Genomic DNA, 23,208 nt, shown 5'->3' with positions numbered 1-23,208 from the left:
GAAAAGTGTTAGTTTGGGAGACAAGTTGTTTGATAGGCTGTATTTATTTATTATTTTTTATAAAAATGAGAAAAGGGTCTCACTATGTTGCCCAGGCTGGTCTCGAACTCCTGGCCTCAAGTGATCTGCCCACCTCCGCCTACCTGAGTGATGGGATTACAGACGTGAGCCATGGCGACCCGTGATACGCTGGATTCATTATGTTAAACTTGATCTGGAGTCTTCAAGGGAGTGTCCGGCAGCAGGGTATCCCAGGAAGAGACATGCACCATACCTTGGGATAGGACATTTTGCATAGCTTTGAATTTTCTAGTACTTTGCTATGGGCAGAGTGCAGGGAGTGGTAGGAGATGACCAGGCAAAGGCAGAGGAGGGGTTAGATTACAAATGGTGTCCTATGCCCCATGAAGGAGTTTGAGCCCTGTAATTGGTAGAAGGTGTTGGGACGTGTTAAAGAGAGTATTAGACAGAAGTTGTGAAGGGGTAGTGATAAAGAATTACAGATGTGGGAAATAGGAAATGAAGACCAATGAACCAAGTATGTTTGGGGTTGGAGGTACCAAGGAAATTCAGGGTAGAGCATATGAGGACCCCTCCTATATGGACAGAAGGTGGAAGTAGCAAATGGGAATTAGTTGTGTTCGAACAGTCTTAGTTCTATGGGGCCCCAAGAAGGTTGTGTGTGTGTGTGTGTGTTTTTTTTTTTTAAAGTGCATTCTTCCTGTCTTACTTGTATACCCTAGATATTTTGGCATAGCCTTGAAATAAAACACTCCATTTTTTTCTTACTCATAAGTTTTTTTTGTTTTTTTTTTTGAGACGGAGTCGCAGTCTATCGCCCAGGCTGGAGTGCAGTGGCGCCATCTCGGCTCACTGCAAGCTCCGCCTCCCGGGTTCACGCCATTGTCCTGCCTCAGCCTCCGGAGTAGCTGGGACTACAGGCGCCCGTCACCACGCCCGGCTAATTTTTTGTATATTTAGTAGAGACGGGGTTTCACCGTGTTAGCCAGGATGGTCTCAAACTCCTGACCTTGTGATCCGCCCGCCTCAACCTCCCAAAGTGCTGGGATTACAGGCGTGAGCCACCGCACCCGGCCATTCATAAGTTCTTTACACATTTATCAAAATGAATTTGTACAGTATTTTATGTTTTTAAGAAGGAGAGGACAATGCGCATGTTTCTTCTTTTCCGAGAACTTCTACTGAGAGTTAAAGGTTGGGGTGGTGAAGTGATGGTTTAAACAAAAAAAAGAAAATAAAAGATAGAGACAGAGGAAGATTTTAACATTAAAGGAGGAATTTAGGGAATGGCTGATGGTCGTGACACGGTCGGCAGAGGAAGTTTTGCTTACCAGCCACACTTAGGCTTCTGAGTAGAGTGGATATTATGTCATTGCTATTATAGCATGTGTTTATTTCACACACTGCTTTTGAAGATCGGGTGGAAACTGTCAGATGTGAGGCATAGCATGAATGAAAGGTAAATAGCGTGAGTATTAGAAAGTAGAAGAGGAAGTTTAATAATTTTAATATGCTTCAGAAGCTCTCATGGACTTTCACATATCAATTAATAAAAGATGTAACTAAGTGATCTGGCTTTCAGTCTCCTAGTTCTCTATAGTGTACCGTCAGTTTTCCACGTGCTTACACATGCCGACATTTGTACTGAGAGAAAAGGAAATAGTTTTTTTTTTTTTTTTTTTTTTTGAGACAGTCTTGCTCTGTTGCCCAGGCTGGAGTGCAGTGGCACGATCTCGGCTCACTGCAACCTCCACCTCCTGGGTTCAGGTGATTCTCCTGCCTCAGCTTTCCAGGTAGCTAGCATTACAGACATGTGCCCAGCTAATTTTTGTATTTTTAGTAGAGGTGGGGTTTCGCCATGTTGGCCAGGCTGGTCTCAAACTCCTGACCTCAGGTGATCCACCCACCTCGGCCTCCCAGAGTGCTGGGATTAAATAAATAGTTTTATGTGGCCGAGTGTGGTGGCTCATGTCTGTAATTCCAGCACTTTGGGAGGCCGAGGTGGATGGATCACGAGGTCAAGAAATCAAGACCATCCTGGCCAACATGGTGAAACGCCGTCTCTACTAAAAATACAAAAAATTAGCTGGGCGTGGTGGCGGGCGCCTGTAGTCCCAGCTGCTCGGGAGGTTGAGGCAGGCGAATCACTTGAACCTGGGAGGCGGAGGTTGCAGTGAGCTGAGATTGCACCACTGCACTCCAGCCTGGCGACAGAGCGAGACTCTGTCTCAAAAAAAAAAAAAAATAAGGAAATATTTTATGTAAGTAGGGATGTGTGAGCTGTAGTGATCAGTCTTTGTTGCAGAATGGTAAATGATGCATGGATGGGAGAAGTGGGGTGATGGAATATTTCTTCCCTGTAATGCCTTAATTTGCATTTCCAAAGCACCTTTAAGCACCTTTTTATAGGACTCCCAGGATCTTCTGATACCTGTCTTCTCACAGACCCCAGAAAGAGAATACACCAATTTTCGTATCATCCATTCCATTGTTGCTGAATATTTAAGTTGTTTCAAGTTTGGGGCAATTGTGAACAAAGCTGCTATGAGCATTCCTATACCTGTCATCTGGTGCCCATGTGCACAAGTTTCTCTAAGGTATACACCTAGGAATGAAATTGCCAGTTTATAGCTAGGGTGACCATTTGTCCTGGTTTTTGCTTATTTTCCCAGTGTAACTGTAACACTTTTAGTTTTCAAAAGTATCTAGGTTTAGATGATGAATTGTATGGTCACCTAGTCATAAGATATGCATGTCTTCATCTTTACTAAGTACCAAACTCTTCTAAAGTATTGCACCAGGTTACACTCCCTCCAGCAATATATGAATTCCCTTGCTTCTCACCCTCTCCAATCTCAGCCTTTTTAGCTTTTATAATTTTAGCCAATATGGTAAATTTTGCGCTTACCTGATTAGTAATCAGATTGCACAGCTCTTCATATATATATATATATATATATATATATATATATATATTTTTTTTTTTTTTTTTTTTTTGAGACAAGAGTTTTGCTTTTGTCGCCCAGGCTGGAATGCAGTGGCGTGATCTTGGCTCCCTGCAACCTCTGCTTCCTGGGTTCGAGCGATTCTCCTGCCTCAGCCTCCTGAGTAGCTGGGATTACAGGTGCCCATTACCACAACCAGCTAATTTTTTGTATTTTTAGTAGAGGTGGGGTTTTGCCATGTTGGGCAGGCTGGTTTTGAACTCCTGATCTCAGTTGACCTGCCCGTCTTGGCCTCTCAAAGTGCTGGGATTACAGGCGTGAGCCTCTGCGCCCGGCCAGCTCTTCATATACTTTTTTAGCCATTTAGATAGCCTCATTTATAAAGTTCTGTTCAAGTCTTTTCCACCCTGCTTTTAAAAGTTGGGCCTTGTATCTTTTATTGCTATTTAGAAGCTCTTTATTTACTGTGAATACAAGTCCTTTGTCATGTGTGTGTGTTGCAAATACTGTGGCTTGCCTTTTCATTCTCTTTATGGTGTCTTTTAATGAACAGAAGTTCTTAATTTTAATGGAGTCAAATTTATTGGTCTTTATGGTTAGTGCCTTTTGTGTCTTGTTTTAAGACTTTTCCTACCCTGAGGTCAAGAAGATATTCTCCTATGCAGTACTATCTTTTAAAAGCTTTGTTGACCTTAAACAGTGTATAACTATGAGTAAAATACACTCTTCTTGACCCCAGCCTCACCATTACAATCTATTTTTGCTTTCCTTCACTTTCTTCTATTCTCTGTCTTGAATTTTTACTTCTCTGCGGCTGTAAGAGCCAGGTGCTGACTTCTCCTGTCTCTTAGGAGAAAATGGTCATATAGACAGAAGTTCAGCCAGATTAGATTTTACAGGCCTCCAGCTGACTGTATTGCCCTTTTTCCTTTTATGAGCTAGCATTTTATTGTGTTCCTGCTATGTGTCTGCCATCATCCTTGCTGCTTTCATATTTGTTATCTCAGTGATTCCTCTTAACGGTTCTGTAAAACAGAGAAGTATTCTCATTTTTACAGAAGAGAAAACAGAGACTTTGATTTAGTAACATGTCCAATATCCCCTAGCCTAGGTAGCTAGCAGAATGGGGACTGGATCCCTGACTCTGATACTTCCCATCACAGCACACCTACTTGTTGATTAAAATGTCAGAAACCTGTTTTTTGATAACATCCAAAACCAAAAAGAATAACTTTCTTACTCTTGATGTAACATGCCGTAACTAAAGCACACAAAGCTAACTATTGTGAAACTGGATAAAATACCTCTCTGTATATAGCCAGTGCACCTTAAGTGATCCATGGGTGGATGACAGAAGGTCTGTTAACCCTTGAAAATGTATACCAGTGTATGTGGGTACATGTGCTTATTTTTTAGAGTAGAGCTATAATATTTATGAAACTCTCAAAAGGGAACCTGAATTTTTCAGGGTATCTGGATATCTGGTCTGAAGACATCTGTAATACAGTTAACAAAGAATCCTGTAATAATCTGTCTTTCAAAAGAATCATAAAAAAGTTAAGATGTCAGATTTTTCTCAGCCAGGTGCAGTGGCTCATGCCTGTAATCCCACTACTTTGGGAGGCTACAGTGAAAGGATCCCTTGAGCCCTGGAGTTCAAGACATGCCTGGGCAACATAGGGAGACCCCCGCCTCTATTTTTATTTATTTATTTAGATTTTTTGGTATCTTTATCTTATTTATTTAGTTGAGATAGAGTTTTGCTCTTGTTGCCCAGGCTGGAGTGCAATGGCGTAATCTTGGCTCACTGCAACCTCCGCCTCCTGGGTTCAAGCAATTCTCTTGCCTCAGCCTCCCAAAGAGCTGGGATTACAGGCATGCACCATCACGCCTGCTAATTTTTTGTATTTAGTAGAGATGGGGTTTTACCATGTTGGCCAGGCTGGTCTCAAACTTCTGACCTCAGGTGATCCACCTGCCTTGGCCTGCCGAAGTGCTGGGATTATAGGCATGAGCCACCGAGCCTGGCCTTATATCTCTATTTTAAAAAGTTTTTTAAAAATCACATTTTTTGGCCAGGTGCGATGGCTCATGCCTGTAATCCCAGCACTTTGGGAGGCTCAGGCGGCTGGATCATGAGGTCAGGAGTTCGAGACCAGCCTGGCCAACATGGTAAAACTCCGTCTACTAAAAATAGAAAACAACAACAAACAAACAATGGCATAGTGGCATGTGCCTGTAATCCCAGCTACTGAGAAGGCTGGGGTGGGAGAGTCGTTTGAACCCGGGAGGCGGAGGTTGCAGTGAGCCAAGATCGTGCCATTGCACTCCAGCCTGGGCAACAGGGCAAGACACTGTCTCAAAAAAACAAAACAAACAAACAAACAAAAAACCAAAAAAAACATTGTTTTCCTTAATACATTATTCTCAGTCTTTGTCATCAAAAACCAACTAAAGCTAATTTGTAATTAAGGAGAAATCTAGGATTGAATAGTAATTTTTAAATGCCAAAAAAAGGCACTCTAAATTTAGTTGATTATTTCTTAAGTGAAAGTGCTTAGTTATAATACATCATTACTAATCAGTGTACCCTGGCTCCAAAGGCCTGATGACTTCAAATGACTTTTCATCTTGTCTCTAAATTCCTCTGTTTTACAAGGGATCAAATTTCCTGTGAGGTTCCTAACAGTGTGATTAAATTTTAGAGACTGAAACTATTGAGCACTTAAATGCAGGGATAACTATGCAAACCTAATTCATGGGTTTCACCAGGAGATTTGGGACCTGTCTCTACCAATTTATGATGATGATATTGAAACTAATCTTTGTTAGGGATTATGGAAGCCATAATAGTTTATTGATGGTTCAGTTATTGTTTGTTGAAGCACATTTACACAATTATAGTTTAATGACATAACAAGGATATTGTCAACTAGGAGAGCATGACATGAAAAATTAAACTTGCAATTAATATAATATGTATTAGTTGAAATGATAATTTTTATGGTGATTTAGCCTCTTAGAAATCCTTGGAAAACATTATTAGCTTATGAATTGAAAACTCTCTTTGTTAATGAGTAGTGGGAAAGAACTTAGTGTTACTCTAAAAAGATGGGGAATTAAATATTCAGTTCAACTAACGTTTTATTGAGTGCCTGCTCTGGGCTTGCTGCTGAGTTAGGCTCATAAATATATGTTGAACAAGATTGATGTTTGCAGAGATGAAATACTGGTTGCTTTTGTTTTTTCTTTCAATCACCCTTCCCTCCAGAGTAGATGGATACTATTGCCAGAGTGATTCAAACATTCAACAGGTTTGTGTGTGTATGTGCATGCCCTTCCCTGTGCATTGTGATGTCACCTGCTCCTGCAGTGGCTTCCTATTCGTCTGTCACATTCACACACCACAGCTTGGCTTTTTTCACAGCCAACTTTATTTCTGTTTTTTTTTTTTTTTTTGAGATGGATTCTGGCTCTGTTGCCAGGCTGGAGTGCAGTGGTGCGATCTCGGCTCACTGCATCCGCTGCCTCCGGGGTTCAAGCAGTTCCCCTGCCTCAGCCTCTCGAGTAGCTGGGACCACAGGCACGCACCACCACGCCTGGCTAATTTTTTGTATTTTAGTAGAGATGGAGTTTTACCATGTTGGCCAAGATGGTCTCAATCTCCTGACCTCGTGATCTGCCCACCTTGGCCTCCCAAAGTGTCAGGATTATAGGTGTGAGCCACTGCGCCCGGCCTATTTCTGTTTTTTATTTTTTAATTATATTTGTCTTTTTTAGAGACAGAGTCTTGCTCTGTTGCCTAGGCTGGAGAGCAGTGGCGCAATCATAGCCCACTGTAGCCTCAACCTCCTGGGCAGCTCAAGAGATCCTCTTGCCTCAGTCTTCCAAGTAGCTGGGTCTACAGGTGTACACCACCACACCCACCTATTTTTTTATTTTTGTAGAGGTGGGGTCTTGCTGTGTTGCCTAGGCTTGTCTCGAGCTCCTGTCCTCAAGTAATCCTCCTGCCTTGACCCCCCAAAGTGCTGGGATTAGAGGTATGAGCCATTGTGCCTGGCCCAACTTAATTTCTTTATCCCTTTTGAGCGTATACCTGTTCTAGTCAGGCACATGGACTTGGTGTCTGTTTTGTTTGACAGCTCATTCTTAGCTTCTGTGATTTCACTTTGATTTCCTTCATTCATTCCCTGATACATTTATTTAGCAAATAGGCATTGAAACCCTCTTATGATGAAGTTGCAGTCTTGGGAAATCTTAGGGTATACAAAGATGAATCAAGCATGAATCCTGTTTTTAAGAATTTTACAGTCTAGTAGGGGCGACAAGGTTAATACACAAGTAAGCATAATAGAAAGTGGGAAATGAATGTCAAAACAGTAAAAAAGCTAAAAGCTTCCTGTTAGACAAAGATGTTTGGGCTTTTCAGAAGTTGTTGTTTGCACTGGGCCATGAAGGATTTGAATTTGGGCAGAGGGACGGTGGGACACTTATCCAGGCTGAGCATTATCTTTCAAGGTCCAGTTTCAGTCCCATCCATCCAAGAGATGTTCATCCGTCCTCCACATGGTTTCAGCAAGGTAGTATAGTCACAGTTGTTTCCAGACTTCTTCCTTCTGTAATCAGAGGAACACTTTCTTTAAAGCGAATCTTACGGGGAAGACCAAATATACGTAAAACAGTTAAAGTGGAGCTGCACTGTTGGGTTCAAGGTGCTGCGATGGCCCAAAGTTTAACCCACAAAGGGTACCTGAAGGTAATACCTGAAGTAACTCCTTGTCACAGAGATCCAAAGAGCCTAGTTTGAAAACCTCTGGAGAGATGGAAAGAGTTTGGGCTTTGGCATCTGAATTAAAGTCCTTCATGACTTAATGGCTCTGAGATCTTGGCTAAGTCCAGCCTGTTTTCCTTTTGTAAAAACAGCAATGCTACCTTACAGGGTTGTTTTAAGGTTTACTGATAATCTATGTAAAGTACCTGGACCACAGTAGGTGTCAGGAAATGGTTGGTATTATTATTATTATTATAGTTTAGTGCTTTGTTATTTCTTTTTTTTTAAACAATTTATTGAGGTGAAACTCACATAACATAAAATGAAAAAAGCATTAAAAAGTGAACAAATCAGTGGCATTTAGTACATTCAGTGTTGTGTCACCACTGCCACTATCAAGTTACAAAACATTTCTATTGATCCCAAATAAAACCCCTTACCCATTAAGCAGTTTCTCTAGATATGTCCCTGAGACTCCACCAATCTATGTTTTGTCTATGGATTTATCTATTCTGGATGTCTCATATGAATGAAATTATATGATGTGTGGCCTTTTGTGTCTGGAGTCTTTCACAGCATAACGTGTTTGAGGTCCATCCGTATTGTAGTAGCATGTATCGAAACTTCATTGCTTTTTATAGTTGTATAGTATTCTAGTGTATGGATATACCACATTTTGTTTATCTGTTCATCTGTTGGTGGACATTTGGGCTGTTTACACCTTTTGGCTATTGTGAATAATTTTGTTATGAACATGAGTGTATGTGTACTTATTTGAGTATCTGTTCTCAATTCTTTTTGAGTCTATACCTAGAAATGGAATTACAGAACCATATGGTATTTCTGAGTTTAACTTTTTGAAGAACTGCCAAACAGTGCTTTGTTATTTCTTAATTGCTTCTTATATGTTCTGTCTCTAGCTTTGCTTTGTATTCCCCATAGTACCTACCACAGGGCTGCATGCAGGGAGCATCAGCTCGCTAAATATTTGTTGGTTTTTCTTTGATTAGTATTTATAACCTCACCTCCCAGTTCACATGTTTTGGGCCTGAAGCATTGATTTCAGAGGAAATAGATGCATCCAGGATTTGAAAGATAACAAATATCACCATATGGATGGCGTTTGATGTTGTCAGACAACAGATATTTGTTAACCAAGGACACTATTTTGAGCAACTCTGCCAATAACCTGAGCTGGGTGCTGATGGAAGAAAAATAAATCAAGGTCCCTTCCCCTAAACAGTTCTGTTCTGTTTCGGAAGATACTGCTTAGATTTGTGGATGCTCACTCAGTTACACAATGGGCTTTGAAAAAATCCAGGTTTTCCGACAGTGATCCCTTTGGGGAAAAAAAAGAAAGAAAAAGCCAGGAGCTTATGAAAGTAAAAGAGTTAAAAATAACTGTTAGCAAGTAAAACTCAGGATGACAAAAGTGTAAACTCTATTATTAATCTTTGTTTTTTTCTACCACTGTTTTTTGGCTCATCCATAATCTCATGACTCGAGTGTTATGACATTGATTTTGAAACAACACACACAGCTTTAGTAAAAGCTTAGAGGAGGCCTCGCATAATACTTATGATCCAGGATATTTTGACTCTTCTTATGCTGACATGAATATTTCTGAATAGTGTTGATGTTTATGTAATACCAGTGAAGCTAAAAGCTCAGTGCTGGACTAAGCATTTCTCTAGATATGTTTAGAATATTTGTAATGAATGATGTAAATAGTGTTATATTATAAGACCGTATGATACAACCATATAATTTACTGATATTTTGTAGTTAAAAATAAAATGATTCACAACCTTAGAAAATAGAATAATTTAATTCGATGTAGCATAAATCCCCAGAATTAATTTAGGATGATTTGCTACCTTTTTGATAGCCTTTTAGTCCAACCTTCAAGTTTTTATAGAAAAAAAATGAGAATAATGATTTTATGGTTTTCGCTTGTGATAGAATGTCTCATCTACATGTGAAACAAATCCCTGTGCTCTGAAAAAGAGAAATGGTGTGGATAATTCCAAATCAGGAAGAAAAATCATTTCTATTTGGCTTTTGAATGAATTATGCATTTTTTTTCCTGTGGATTTGTCTTTCCAGTTAGATACTGCTTAGGCTAAAATGAAATTGGTTTTCAGTCTATTCTCTTGCTTATACGAATTTACAGTGGGGCCAGTGGGATGTTGGAAACAAATCAGCCTAAGATTAAAAAATTTGCAGTGGATAATATACAAAGTGGATAATATACGTGTGTTTAGTTGAGCATTGGCTATAGATAAGAGACTTCTGATTTTGTTCCTCTCCTAGCTGTGTATTTTTTTTTTTTAAACACTGTGATTCTGCTTGTAGCAAAGAGCTGCTGAGTTACATCTGCTTCTGCCTAATTAACTCTGTTGGTTGGTGTCAGATGAGAGCTAATTTTGAGATTAAATTGAGGAGTGGGGTGTGTGTCGTGGCTGGGGGAAGGGAGAAGGAGGATCCAAGGTTGCTTGATTGTTTTACATAAGATCAAAATGCAGTTATTCACAATTGTTCTTTTAAATTTATTTTTTGCTTTTCAAGTAAAAATAATCACTGCTGTCCTAAAATGTGACTTGTGTCAAAACATATTTACTATTATGTAAACTGGTACATTTTTCTTGTAGGTGAGCTTATTGGTCATATCTGGGTAGTCCATTCAGTACCTAGGTGCCTGGTGGCCTTTGGGACAAACAGCGAATGCTGCCCAGGAATGCGAATGCTGACCTTAAAACAACTTTTGACTATCTTTTTTTCCGATAAATGTTATATCTGTTTGGCTATTTGAGTAGTAGAGGGTTTTTGTTTTTGTTTTTCCATGTTGAGATTTTTTTCTTAGGAATCTATCACAAACCTGATTTTTAAAATTTGAACAGGTCTGGGCTTACGGATGAAATTTACTTCTTTAGGCACTTCGCTGGGTCCTTGTGGCTTCATTTTCTGTCTCAAGTTCCATATTTATAAGAATCTTTCAGTGGTCTGAAAGAATTATTATATCACCAAATGTAGTATAATAACTCATTGGAGCTGTTTGTCTTGAATGGTTATGGAGATACACGGATGGTTGCTGAATTTAAGGATGTCCTTATGTCCAAATGAACATTTCCTTTTTTCTTTTGGCAGATTTGCCTGAAGACCTGGATAATCTCCATTTTTGTCATGGACTGTTAAAACGTTTGAAGTTCCAATTCTGGTACTTTCCCTTATTTTATTACATTTTTAAGGTATAAAATGACAAGTCTTATTGAAATGTGTTGGTAATGGATATAAACAATTGTTTTATGGATATAAATGATTGTGGGTAAAGATTTGTGGGCTGAGTGCGGTGGCTCACGCCTGTAATCCCAGCACTTTGGGAGGCCGAGGTGGGCGGATCACGAGATCAGGAGTTTGAGTCCAGCCTGGCCAACATGGCGAAACCCTGTCTCTACTAAAAATTAAAAAATTAGCTGGGCGTGGTGGTGGGTGCCTGTAATCCCAGCTACTTGGGAGGCTGAGGCAGGAGAATTGCTTGAACCTGGGAGGCAGAGATTGCAGTGAGCCGAGATCATGCCATTGCACTCCAGCCTGGGCGACAAGAGCAAGACTCTGTCCCCTGCCAAAAAAAAAAAAAAAAGATTGTGGTAAAAGCTTGTCATGAAGGTATATTTTAGGTATCTATTAGTTATGAAACACATTTTGTTTTTGTTTTGTTTTGTTTTTTTTGAGTTGGAGTTTCGCTCTTGTTGCTGAGGCTGGAGTGCAATGGTGCAATCTCGACTCGCTGCAACCTCTGCCTCCTGGGTTCAAGCAATTCTCCTGCCTTAGCCTCCTGAGTAGCTGGGATTACAGGTGCATGCCACCATGCTTGGCTAATTTTTTGTATTTTTAGTAGAGATGGGATTTCACCATGTTGGCTAGGCTGGTCTTGAACTCCTGACCTTGGGTGATCCACCCGCCTTGGCCTCCCAAAGTGCTGGGATTACAGGTGTGAGCCACCACACCCGGCTACGCATTTTGTTTTAATGTATGTTCGTTTGCTTGTGTAACCAAAACACCTAAAAGCAACTTGGCAATATTGGGCACTTTTCCTGTGACCTCTTCTACTTTCTGCAGTTGTATTTTGTGCAATCAAATTAAATTAGTTGTGATTCATCCTGAATAAATGATGAAAGATTAAATAATTACTTGGATACAGTGAAATATCTTCTAATGAAATTTTGCCTGAAACCATTTTACTTTGGAAAGATCAATTTCCTGTTCTAAACTAACTGACAGAGAATGATTCTGTGTTCTATCCTGAAAGTGGTTGCACTGTGAAAGCCAGTGATTTCATTCCTAAACACACTGTGTTCCAAGTCTAACATTTTTGTCAAGGGTTTATATAATGAAACAAAAGTGAGTACTTATTAGATTTGTAGATGACATATATGACAGAATCAAGATTCAAAACAATCTTTAGCAGGTTGGAAGATAGGCTTAAATCAACGAGATGAAATTGAATGGTAATAAACGTTAAATCGCAACATTTCAATTTGCAGAAGGAAAGGGGTGGAAAGACTCAACTTGACAGCACTTTTTGAAAAAAGATCTGGGATTTTTAGTTGGACTGCATGCTCACCATGGCCACTTGCGTGGCAGGGGTATTGAGGAAGTTCCTGTAATTTGGGTTGCATTTATAATTGGATAATGCCTGAACTGTCATATTTTAAGATGGCCAATAGCCAAACTAGTGAGCAACCAAGAGAAGGTGGTGCTTTGAAACAATGTGATATGTGGAAGGGCTAAGAAACTGGGATATGAGTGGTCTAAGTTATGGCTGGAGGTAGCATGGGGTTTTGTTGTTAGTTGTTTTCAAAAGGTACTTGTTTTTGGACATTCGAAGGCCTCTTATATTGAAGAAATACTAAGAATTGTCTTGGGGTCCTTCCAGGGAATAGGACAAGTGGGTTGAAGTTATGGGGTGGCAGATTTTTGTTTCTCTGAGCAAGAAATTTAGCTAGAGCTGTGCAGCAGTGGGGTGAGCTGCCTCAAAAAGTGACAAATTATCAATCACTGGAAGTATTTTAAAAATGTAAAGACTCATTGCCCATTTATTTGGGATATTGGGCAGGGGTCTTTTATTGGATAACTAGAGGTTGGACTGGATGACCTTCAGCCCCAAGTTTCTGAATCTAAGGGGAAAATGAGTAGGGTGAATTTACAGCTTACTGATCACAGGGACAATCTTGTTTAAACTGCCTCCTTTAAGGTGGCATTTTGGGTTGGCATTTAAAACTGTACTGTTTGAACAAGTATAGTTCAATGACCCAATTGTTTTTCAGCAACATTTCAGGATCTCTGAGAGCAAATACTATATTCTTCAGTATGTCTGGCTAAAGTTTTTAAGGAAAGATATTATTTTCTCCTCTTAGGTATAGTCTGTCTAAATAAATAACCAGAGATAACTTTAATTTTGTATTTTACTAGAAAAATTTCAAAGTATGTAGACGTTGCATTTGATGAAAGTGATAACTATATATTGAATATTAGATAATGTGTTCATTTAATCCTCTCAATAGTCCTGTAAGGGATATACCAGTATTGCCTACAAGTAAAGTGATGGAAGCTTAAGTTACCCAGGGTTCCTCCCCTGGACATTGTGGTAGAGCTGGGGTTCAGACCCATGTTGGTCTCTTTGCAGAGGCAGAACTAGCTAGAGCAGGCAGTCGTGGCTCAGGTGAGAACAGTGATGGACTTAGTTGGATTTTAGAATTGGCTGGGCACGGTGGCTTACACCTATAATCCTAGCACTTTAGAGAGGCCAAGGTGGGCTGAGGTCAGGAGTTTGAGACCAGCCTGGCCAAAATGGCAAAACTCCGTCTCTACTAAAAATACAAAAATTATCTGGGTGTGGTGGCACATTCCTGTAATCCCAGCCACTCGGGAGGCTGTGCAGGAGAATCGCTTGAACCCAGAAGGCAGAGATTACAATGAGCTGAGATTGCGCTACTACACTCCAGCCTGGGTGACAGAGCGAGACTCTGTCTCAAAAAAAAAAAAAAAAATTAATAAAAAAAAATTAATGTTGTTCAACCCTTAAATCTGTTATTGACTCTTCCCTTGGGTGAATTCCATCTCCTCCCGAGCCTCAGTTTACCCACAAAGTTGTTCTGCAGTTTAAGTGACAAGTTATATATTAGCACACTCTGTACAGTTTAAACTATAAAAAGAATTAAGAAGTGGATGTTATCATTGGAGACCAAGATTAGAGCTCAGGTTTGGCCCAATTCCCAGGCCAAAGGCTCTTTCTCCTTGTAGGCTCTTTGTAGAGGTACTCAATACCAGATTGGAGATCTAGGGTGGTTTTTTTATACACCAGGCATCTCTCAGAACAAATACCACTGTCCACCTGGAATCACATTTGTATATACCTTCTTTGTACTGAGCTGTTTAATGAGCTAACTGGGTATTAAGATAACTAGAATGCTCTACTACTTAAAAGTGAAGGGTTATGTTACTATATTATTTTCAGTTTTCCAACTTGTGGGCTAGAGGGTATCATAGACCTCTGTTAAAGGGATGGGGATGTGTTTCCATAGAAGTAGCTAGATGGGAAGTTTTTTTATGTATGAGACTTGGGAAATACAATACCTAGCTGAAAGCAGGATTATTTACTCTTTTTTTTAAGTTTAAGATTTCTTGAAATAAGTTTAATGTACTTTCATCAGATTTTTTATATCATAGACTTATTCTTTGATGTGTATTTTATGTTTATGGCAGACATATACCTCAAACCACTTTCATATAATTTTGTTAATTTCAATAAAGATAATTAAATGTATAATTTAAATGTGATTATGCCTCATAAATGACTTCATATAGAGAAGTGAAACATTCTAAAAACAATTTCTTCTCAGACTGTGACTCAATTTCTTATTGAAAAATATAGTCACTGTGGCTGTGTTATGTAATACCTGCCTGTCATTACTTCTGTGGTCATTCTGTGTCTGAAAAAGTCATGCTAAAGAATCTTTAGTTTATTTGTGTAAGCTTCATTATTAAGAGACTTTCCCCTCTTTTTATCTTTTAAGGTCTTGATTTCCCAGTTAAGGATGTTCTTCACCCGAATGCAGTCTTTCCTGTTGGTAAAATAAGACAACCATCAACATTGCCTGTTTGTCTGCTTTTGAATCTCTTAAGGATGGATGTTTGTAAAATGTTGCTTAATACAGTCTGGAATACTCTGTCCATTTGTTGAATTGTAAATGACTTTCAAATGTGCAAGTTCTGTTAAATACAAAGAGAACCTCTATGGGTAACTTTTGTGTTGAAGAAGGCATTTGTCAACCATGGTAAAACTTGCAAACCCACTTTATACAGAGTGGATTCTTGAAGCTATACAGAAAATAAAAAAGCAAAAGCAAAGGCCCTCTGAAGAGAGAATCTGCCATGCGGTCAGTACTTCCCATGGGTTGGATAAGAAGACAGTCTCTGAACAGCTGGAACTCAGTGTTCAGGATGGCTCAGTTCTCAAAGTCACCAACAAAGGCCTTGCCTCCTATAAGGACCCAGACAACCCTGGGCGCTTTTCATCAGTTAAACCAGGCACTTTTCCTAAGTCAACCAAGGGGTCTAGAGGATCATGTAATGATCTCCGCAATGTGGATTGGAATAAACTTTTAAGGAGAGCAATTGAAGGACTTGAGGAGCCAAATGGCTCCTCCCTGAAGAACATAGAGAAGTATCTCAGAAGTCAAAGTGATCTCACAAGCACCACCAACAACCCAGCCTTTCAGCAGCGGCTGCGACTGGGGGCCAAACGCGCTGTGAATAATGGGAGGTTACTGAAAGATGGACCGCAGTACAGGGTCAATTATGGGAGCTTAGATGGCAAAGGGGCACCTCAGTATCCCAGTGCATTCCCGTCCTCGCTCCCACCTGTCAGCCTTCTACCCCATGAGAAAGACCAGGTAAGCGAAGGAGTAATGTTTGTGCATTCTCACTACTGTCCTTTTGTCTTTTACAGTTTCACTTAAGTTTTATGCAGACAAAAGTTCCGAATAAAGTTTGATAAAATTGAATGTTTTGCCTTAGAGCAGGCTTTTGTATTTTAAAATGTATATATTGTATTGCATTGTGTGGAGGACTTCCTCACTGGTTGGCCAAGAATTTAATGGAAGAGTCATGTGGTTTGTTTTTAAGCTCTAATTGCTAATTGGTTGGTGCCTGAAGGGACCAGGAAGGATAATATTGATCTTCCTTCATCCAGGCAGGGTCGTATATATTTCAGAAATCTACAAAAGGCCATTGTATATTTTTCTCTATATTACTATTTTCAAAGAAGAATCTACAGACTTCTTATTTTACTATTATTATTTTTTTGAGACAGAATCTAGCTCTGTCGCCCAGGCTGGAGTGCAGTGGCGCAGTCTTGACTCACTGCAACCTCTGCCTCCCAGGTTTAAGCGATTCTCCTGCCTCAGCCTCCCAAGTAGCTGAGATTACAGGCACCTGCCACCACGCCCGGCTAATTTTTGCATTTTTAATAGAGACAGGGTTTCACCATCTTGGCCAGGCTGGTCTCAAGCTCCTGACCTCAAGTGATGCGCCCGTCTCGGCCTCCCAAAGCGCTGGGGTTAGAGGCATGAGCCACCATGCCCAGCTAGACTTCTTATTTTAATGGTGATAATCTATGCTTTTTTTTTTTTGAGATGGGAGTTTTGCTCTTGTTGCCCAGGCTGGAGTGCAGTGGCACAATCTCGGCTCACTGCAACCTCTGCCTCCCGGGTTCAAGTGATTCTTCTGCCTCAGCCTCCCTAGTAGCTGGGATTACAGGCACATGCCACCATGCCTGGCTAATTTTTGTATTTTTAGTAGAGACGGGGTTTCACCATGTTGGCCTGGCTAGTCTCGAACTCCTGACCTCAGGTGATCCACCTGCTTTGGTCTCCCAAAGTGCTGGGATTACAGGCGTGAGACACCATGCCCGGCCGATAATCTATGCATTTAAGAAGTTATTTTCATATGTCACCTAAATCCCTCATTTCAATATAAAGTCATTTTTTATTGTCCACTTCTCTGTGTTGTAGGTGAATGTTTATTTTGTCTCATATAGTATCTTTTTAAAATACTCTGATTTCTTGGACCTTATGTTATTTCTATAGTATTTATAAATATATGGTAAAATTCTCCTTACATTACTGCTACCGCTTTAAGTTTTTGGTTGAGTAAGATTTTTCTTTGTTTCAAAGCTACAGTATTTACTTTCCAAACTAAACACAAAGTAGAGCAGCAGAAAGTTGTTTACAGTTCATGTCTAGTTTTGGGGTTTATTCTCTGTCTTTTGGGTGAGCAGATATATTGATATCAGTTAATTTTATTAATACATGTTATAAAACATTAATCATTGTTGATAGAAAGGTGGTTTTGGCCGGGCAGGGTGGCTCCTGCCTATAATCCCAGCACCTTGGGAGGCCAGGGTGGGAGGATCGCTTGAGCCCAGGAGTTCAAGACTAGCCTGGGCAACATAGTGAGACCCCTGTCTCTACAAAAAAATCAAAGAATTAGCCAGGCTTGGTGAAGCACATCTGTAGTCCCAGCTACTTGGGAGGCTGAGGTGGGAGGATCACTTGAGCATGGGAGGTAGAGGCTGCAGTGAGCCTTGATTGTACTCCAGCGTGGGTGACAGAATGAGATCCTGTCCCAAAGATAAAGAAAGGAAGAAAGAAAAGGTGGTTTTGGCCAGGCGCAGTGGCTCATGCCTGTAATTCCAGCACTTTGGGAGGCTGAGGTGGGCCAATTGCCTGAGTTCGAGACCAACCTGGCCAACATGGTGAAACCCCATCTCTACTAAATATACAAAAAAATTAGGCAGGTGTAGTGGGGGGCACCTGTAGTTCCAGCTATTTGGGAGGCTGAGGCAGGAGAATCCCTTAAACCCAGGAGGCAGACATTGCAGTAAGCTGAGATCGTGCCACTGCACTCCAGCCTGGGTGACAGAGCGAGACTCTGTCTCAAAAAAAAGAAAGAAAGAAATGGTGGTTTTATTCATGGTTTACTGCAGCCTTGACCTTTTGGGATCAAGTGTTCCTCCCAAGTAACTGGGAATACAGGTGTACGCCACCATGCCCAGCTAAGTTTTTAAATGTTTTGTAGAGATGGGGTTTTGCCATGTTGCCTGGGCTAAGTACAGTTTAGAAACAATTGAAACATGCGTGTTAGGAAAAGTTATGCTCCTCTTGTTTGGATACCATGAACCTTTGAAATGGAACCTGTTTTCCACAATGCTTTAGATCAGATCAGCCCATGGAAAGGCAAACCACCTGGTCCTACAGATAGGATAGGACCAGGTGGTTTGCCTTTCCATGAGCTAATCTAAAAGGCTGGAGTGCAGTGGTATCACCTCAGCTCACTGCAACCTCCACCTCCCGGGTTCAAGTGATCTCTCACCTCAGCCACCCGAGTAGCTGGGACTACAGGTGCACACCACCATGCCCAGCTAATTTTTGTACTTTTTGTAAAGATGAGGTTTCTCGATGTTGCCCAGGCTGGTCTTGATCTCCTGGGCTCAAGACATCCTTCCACCTCGGCCTCCCAAGGTGCTGGGATTATAGGCATGAGCCACTGTGCCCGGCCAACATTTATTTGTTAACTATATTTTTATTTTGTTAGTCTTCTGCCACATTTATTTGATCCTTAGGTGGTTGTTGTGTTTGTGTAACCAACCTCTGGTTCTCTGTGACAGAATGTGGGCATAAAGAAAGAAGTAAAGTTATGAAATTTTCTTCTTAATAACATTTGTTTAAAAGAAAATACAAAAAGCCACTTAAATCCTAATTCATATATCTGACACAGCCAAATCAGGCACCTCTGTTTTTAATTAAATACATATGTATATATATATTTTTGTTTTGTTTTGTTTTGTTTGTTTTTTTTGAGACAGAGTCTTGCTCTGTCACTAGGCTGGAGTGCAGTGGCATGATCTCGACTCACTGCAGCCTCCGCCTCCCAGGTTGAAGTGATTCCCTTGCCTTAACTTCCCAAGTAGCTGGGACTACAGGAGCGTGCCACCATGCCTGGCCAATTTTTTGTATTTTAGTAGAGACGGGGTTTCACCATGTTGGCCAGGATGGTCTCAGTCTCCAGACCTCATGATCTACCTGCCTTGACCTCCCAAAATGCTGGGATTACAGGCGTGAGCCACCGCTCCCAGCCTTAATTAAATATTTTTTATAAAAGCTTATACTATGAAGAAATTCCTTAAGGGACTATGGAGCCATTTCTTGATGGATTTGGATATCTTTGTTTTTAAAAATATATACACTACCCTAAGGTATGTTAAGGTTTTATAATGAACAGGTACATGAACTAAGTCAGGCAGCTTTAGGCAATTTAATAGTATGTTTCAATAATTTTGTGATCCAGGGGATACTTTTACTTGTGATGGAAGAGTCAGTACAAATTTTCCACAGTCTCTTCTGATCCTTCACTTTAACCTTGCCCATCATTTCTTGCCAACCTTATCGTATTTTTTTCAGGCAGCATCTGTACAGAAGTATTTTTAGTCTAAAGGAAAATTCATGTCTGAAAGTGTCTAGGATTGAGAGCAGAGTAATTTATTACTTAGCAGGCAATTGTTACTGCTCTTTTTATGATGCTGATCTTTAAATTGTTTAGTTAGCATCATGCTATAATGAGGAAAGCTGAGAAATGTTTTCTAGAATTTTTACTTGATGAAATTTGGAGACTAATTCTATTAAGTAATCATTTGATTCTTAAAAAAAAAAAAAATCAGTTTAAACAAAATTGACAACATGTTTGTATTCTTTGACAAAATAGCATTTTTTTCCAGCTGGTGCAGTGGCTCATGCCTGTAATCCCAGCACTTTGGGAGGCCGAGGTGGGTGGATCACCTGAGGTCAGCGGTTCAAGACCAGCCTGATCAACATGGAGAAACCTTGTCTCTATTAAAAAAATACAAAATTAGCCAGGCATGGTGGTGCATGTCTGTAATCCCAGCTGCTGGGGAGGCTGAGGCAGGAGAATTGCTTGAACTTGGGAGGCAGAGATTGCAGTGAGCCAAGATTGCGCCATTGCACTCCAGCCTGGGCAACAAGAGTGAAACTCCATCTCAAAAAAAAAATTAATAAAACAAAATAGCATTTAAAAAAATGTGAGAAAATTACAACATAATATATTACCCTTTGAAATTAAAAGTGGTTTAATAGTTTAAAACCATGTAAACCCACTAAGTAAATTTAATAGAAATTCTTAGCCCGGGATCCACAAATGAACTTGGGTGGGTATCCCACAAATCCTCTGAAATAGAGTGTAAAGTCATGTGTATATCCATGTTTTTCTTTTTTTTTTCTTTTCTTTTTTTTTTTTTTTTTGAGACATAGTTTCGCTCTTGTCACCCAGGCTGGAGTACAATGGCACAATCATGGCTCACTGCAACCTCTGTCTCCCAGGTTCAAGTGACTCTTCTGCCTCAGCCTCCCTAGTAGCTGGGATTACAGGCACACGCCACCATGCCTGGCTAAGTTTTGCATTTTTAGTAGAGATGGGGTTTCACCATGTTGGCCAGGCTGGTCTTGAACTCCTGACCTCAGGTGATCCACCCACCTCGGCCTCCCAAAGTGCTGGGATTATAGGCGCGAGCCTCTGTGCCTGGCCTCCACATGTTTTTCTATGGCTAGGGTCTATAGCAAGCTTGTCCAACCCACGGCCCATGGGCTAGATGCGGCCCTGAATGGCTTTGAATGCAGCCCAACACAAATTCGTAAACTTTCTTAAAATATAAAGAGATTTTTGGCCTGCAGTGTGGTGGCACACACCTATAATCCCAGCTACTCAGGAGGCTGAGGCACAAGAATTGTTTGAACCTGGGAGGCGGAGGTTGCAGTGAGCCGAGATAGAGCCACTGCACTCCAGCCTGGGCTACAGAGCAACACTTCGTTTCAACAACAACAACAACATTTTTTTGTGGTTTTTAAATTTTTTTTTTTTTGAGCTTACTAGCTATTGTTAGTGTATTTTATGCGTGGCCCAAGACAATTCTTCTTCCAGTGTGGCCCAGGGAAGCCAAAAGATTGGACGCTCCTGGTCTACATCTTTTGTCAAAGGCACCCAAAATGCCTAGTAGCCATTTTAAAATAGTTTGAGTTTCTTATACTAAATATGCTAGTTGTCGACCCATGATTATTCTTCCTTTGGCTGCTGAACTTGGATTCATATGTAGATTGATTGTACTATAATTTCCTATATATAAGACTTTTTCTAATATATTTGAAAAGATTATCGTTGTTCTTGATGTGCTTGAAGTCATAGTTTGCATTGCATTATGGGAGGAAAATTATGATATAAGTGAAAATAGTTCAGAAATGGAGTGATCTCAATTACAATCTAGTCAACTAATGCCTTTTTTTTTGAGACAGAGTGTCACTCTGTCACCCAGTCTGGAGTGCAGTGGCATGATCTTGGCTTCCTACAACCTCAGCATCCCAGGTTCAAACAATTCTTGTGCTTCAGCCTCCCGAGTAGCTGGGATTACAGGTGTGTGCCACCACACCGGGCTAATTTTTGTATTTTATTAGAGATGGGGTTTCATTAATGTTGGCCAGGCTGGCCTTGAACTCCTGGCCTCAAGTGATCCGCCTGCCTTGGCCTCCCAAAATGCTGGGATTATAGACGTGAGCTACTATGCCCCATGCCTGGCCTAACGACTTTTTTTTTTTTTTTTTTGAGATGGAATCTCGCTCTGTCATCCAGACTGGAGTGCAGTGGTGCCATCTCAGCTCACTGCAACCTCCGCCTCCCAGTTCAAGTGATTCTCCTGTGTCAGCCTCCCAAGTAGCTGGGATTACAGGCACACACCACCAAGCCCGGCTAATTTTGGTATTTTTAGTAGAGACAGGGTTTCACCATGTTGGCCAGGCTGGTCTCGAACTCGTGATCTCAAGTGATCCGCCTGCCTTGGCATCCCAAAGTGCTAGGATTACAGGCGTGTGAGCCACCGTGCCTGGCCATAACTTTCAAAGAAGCTGTTATTCTGGTTACTTTTTTGAGCAGTTACATTAAATGTAAAACAAAATAAAAATAGAATAATAACGTTTTGTAAGTGTTAAATGCTGGCACTATTCCAAGTGCTTTACATTTATTATCTCCTTGACTTGTCAAAATAACTGCAAGGGAGGTAGATTATTACCCTTATTTTACAGATGAAAAAATGAGACTGAAAGCTTAAGTGATTTGCCCAAGGTCACAGATAGAGCTAGTGAGTGGTGAAGCCAAGATTCTGACGAGACAGTCTGACCTCAGAGCTCTTTACCACTGGGCAGTACACTGGTCAACAGTGGTGGCTTTTTTTTTTTTTTTTTGAGACAGAGTCTTGCTCTGTCGCCCAGGCTGGAGTGCAGTGGCACGATCTCGCCTCACTGCAAGCTCCGCCTCCCAGGTTCACGCCATTCTCCTGCCTCAGCCTCCTGAGTAGCTGGGACTACAGGCGCCTGCCACCACGCCCGGCTAATTTTTTGTATTTTTAGTAGAGACGGGGTTTCACGGTGTTAGCCAGGATGGTCTCGATCTCCTGACCTCGTGATCCACCTGCCTCAGCCTGTGGTGGCTTTTTATTAACAGTAAAAGTATCTCTTCCAGTTCTTCAAATGATTAGAAGCAGTTTTGCCCCAACAAATAGATTTCCAGCATTTTAAATTTGGTAGATGCAATGAGCTTATTATAGTTTTTAAAGTAGATACTATTTATAATATTAGCAATATGGAAAGGCAGTAGAGAAAGTAGTAAGTCTGTCTAATTAGATTTAACATCATCATCATTCCAATGCATGACTGCTAGGAGGAATACAATGCAAGTTAAAATAGAAGGGCTCCTTCCTTTCTGAAATGTAATTGCACATCTTCTGATAGTCTAGAATTCAAATTGGGTATTACCACACTGGCTTCTTAGCATAAATTCTTTGTATTTATTTAAGAAAGTTCTCTTCAGTGAGGTGATATGGAAATGAATTAAACCACTGAAGATAAAACTTTATCTTTGACTTGGTGAGGGAACTCCTAAAGGATAGTATTAATGTTTCTCATTAAAAGTAGTAAAGCTCAATTAGGTCAGATTATGAGGACTTTGGAAAGTCACATATTCTAAGAGAGACTTCCGTTATCACTGTGCACTTTGTAGCATTTAGATTCCATTTGAACATTTGAGCTTTAGCATTTTTATAAGATCAGTTTAGTTCCATTTAAAATAAATTCCTTAGTATTTCACTTTAGTGAGAATGTCTTCATAAAATTTATTAAGTGTCAAGTCTTGGTCTGTTTACAGTGTAGTACATAATGTGGGAATTCTCATTCTAGGCTGGCATCGTAATTGGAAGGTGGGACACTTCCAGTATCAAGTAGGGCTTCTGATGTTTTTTCTCTTGAAGAAATAATTGTGTTAGAATCTTACAAAAAGCCTTCAAACATAAACAAA

At 40.4% G+C, this 23,208-nt stretch overlaps 1 protein-coding gene across 13 annotated transcripts in view; it reads left to right on the top strand.

The window, feature by feature from the left end:
- KAT6B (lysine acetyltransferase 6B) overlaps positions 1 to 23,208 on the top strand; it is a 208,060-nt gene that overhangs the window by 2,867 nt on the left and 181,985 nt on the right. For 8 of the 13 annotated variants that reach the window (XM_054522425.2, XM_063727605.1, XM_054522430.2 and 5 more), the window contains exons 2-3: positions 10,885 to 10,954; positions 14,814 to 15,692. In XM_054522425.2, coding sequence (XP_054378400.2) covers positions 15,072 to 15,692 — 621 coding nt within the window. In that variant the 5' untranslated portion in view covers positions 10,885 to 10,954; positions 14,814 to 15,071. The remainder of the gene's footprint in view (positions 1 to 10,884; positions 10,955 to 14,813; positions 15,693 to 23,208) is intronic. The other 5 variants (XM_054522431.2, XM_024253844.3, XM_054522429.2 and 2 more) reach the window with 1 other exon arrangement.

The sequence above is a fragment of the Pongo abelii genome, chromosome 8 (assembly GCF_028885655.2).
Source record: "Pongo abelii isolate AG06213 chromosome 8, NHGRI_mPonAbe1-v2.0_pri, whole genome shotgun sequence".
NCBI lineage: Eukaryota > Metazoa > Chordata > Mammalia > Primates > Hominidae > Pongo > Pongo abelii.
The sequence above is the reverse complement of the archived record's forward strand: the minus strand, read 5'-3'. Positions and strand labels throughout refer to the sequence as shown.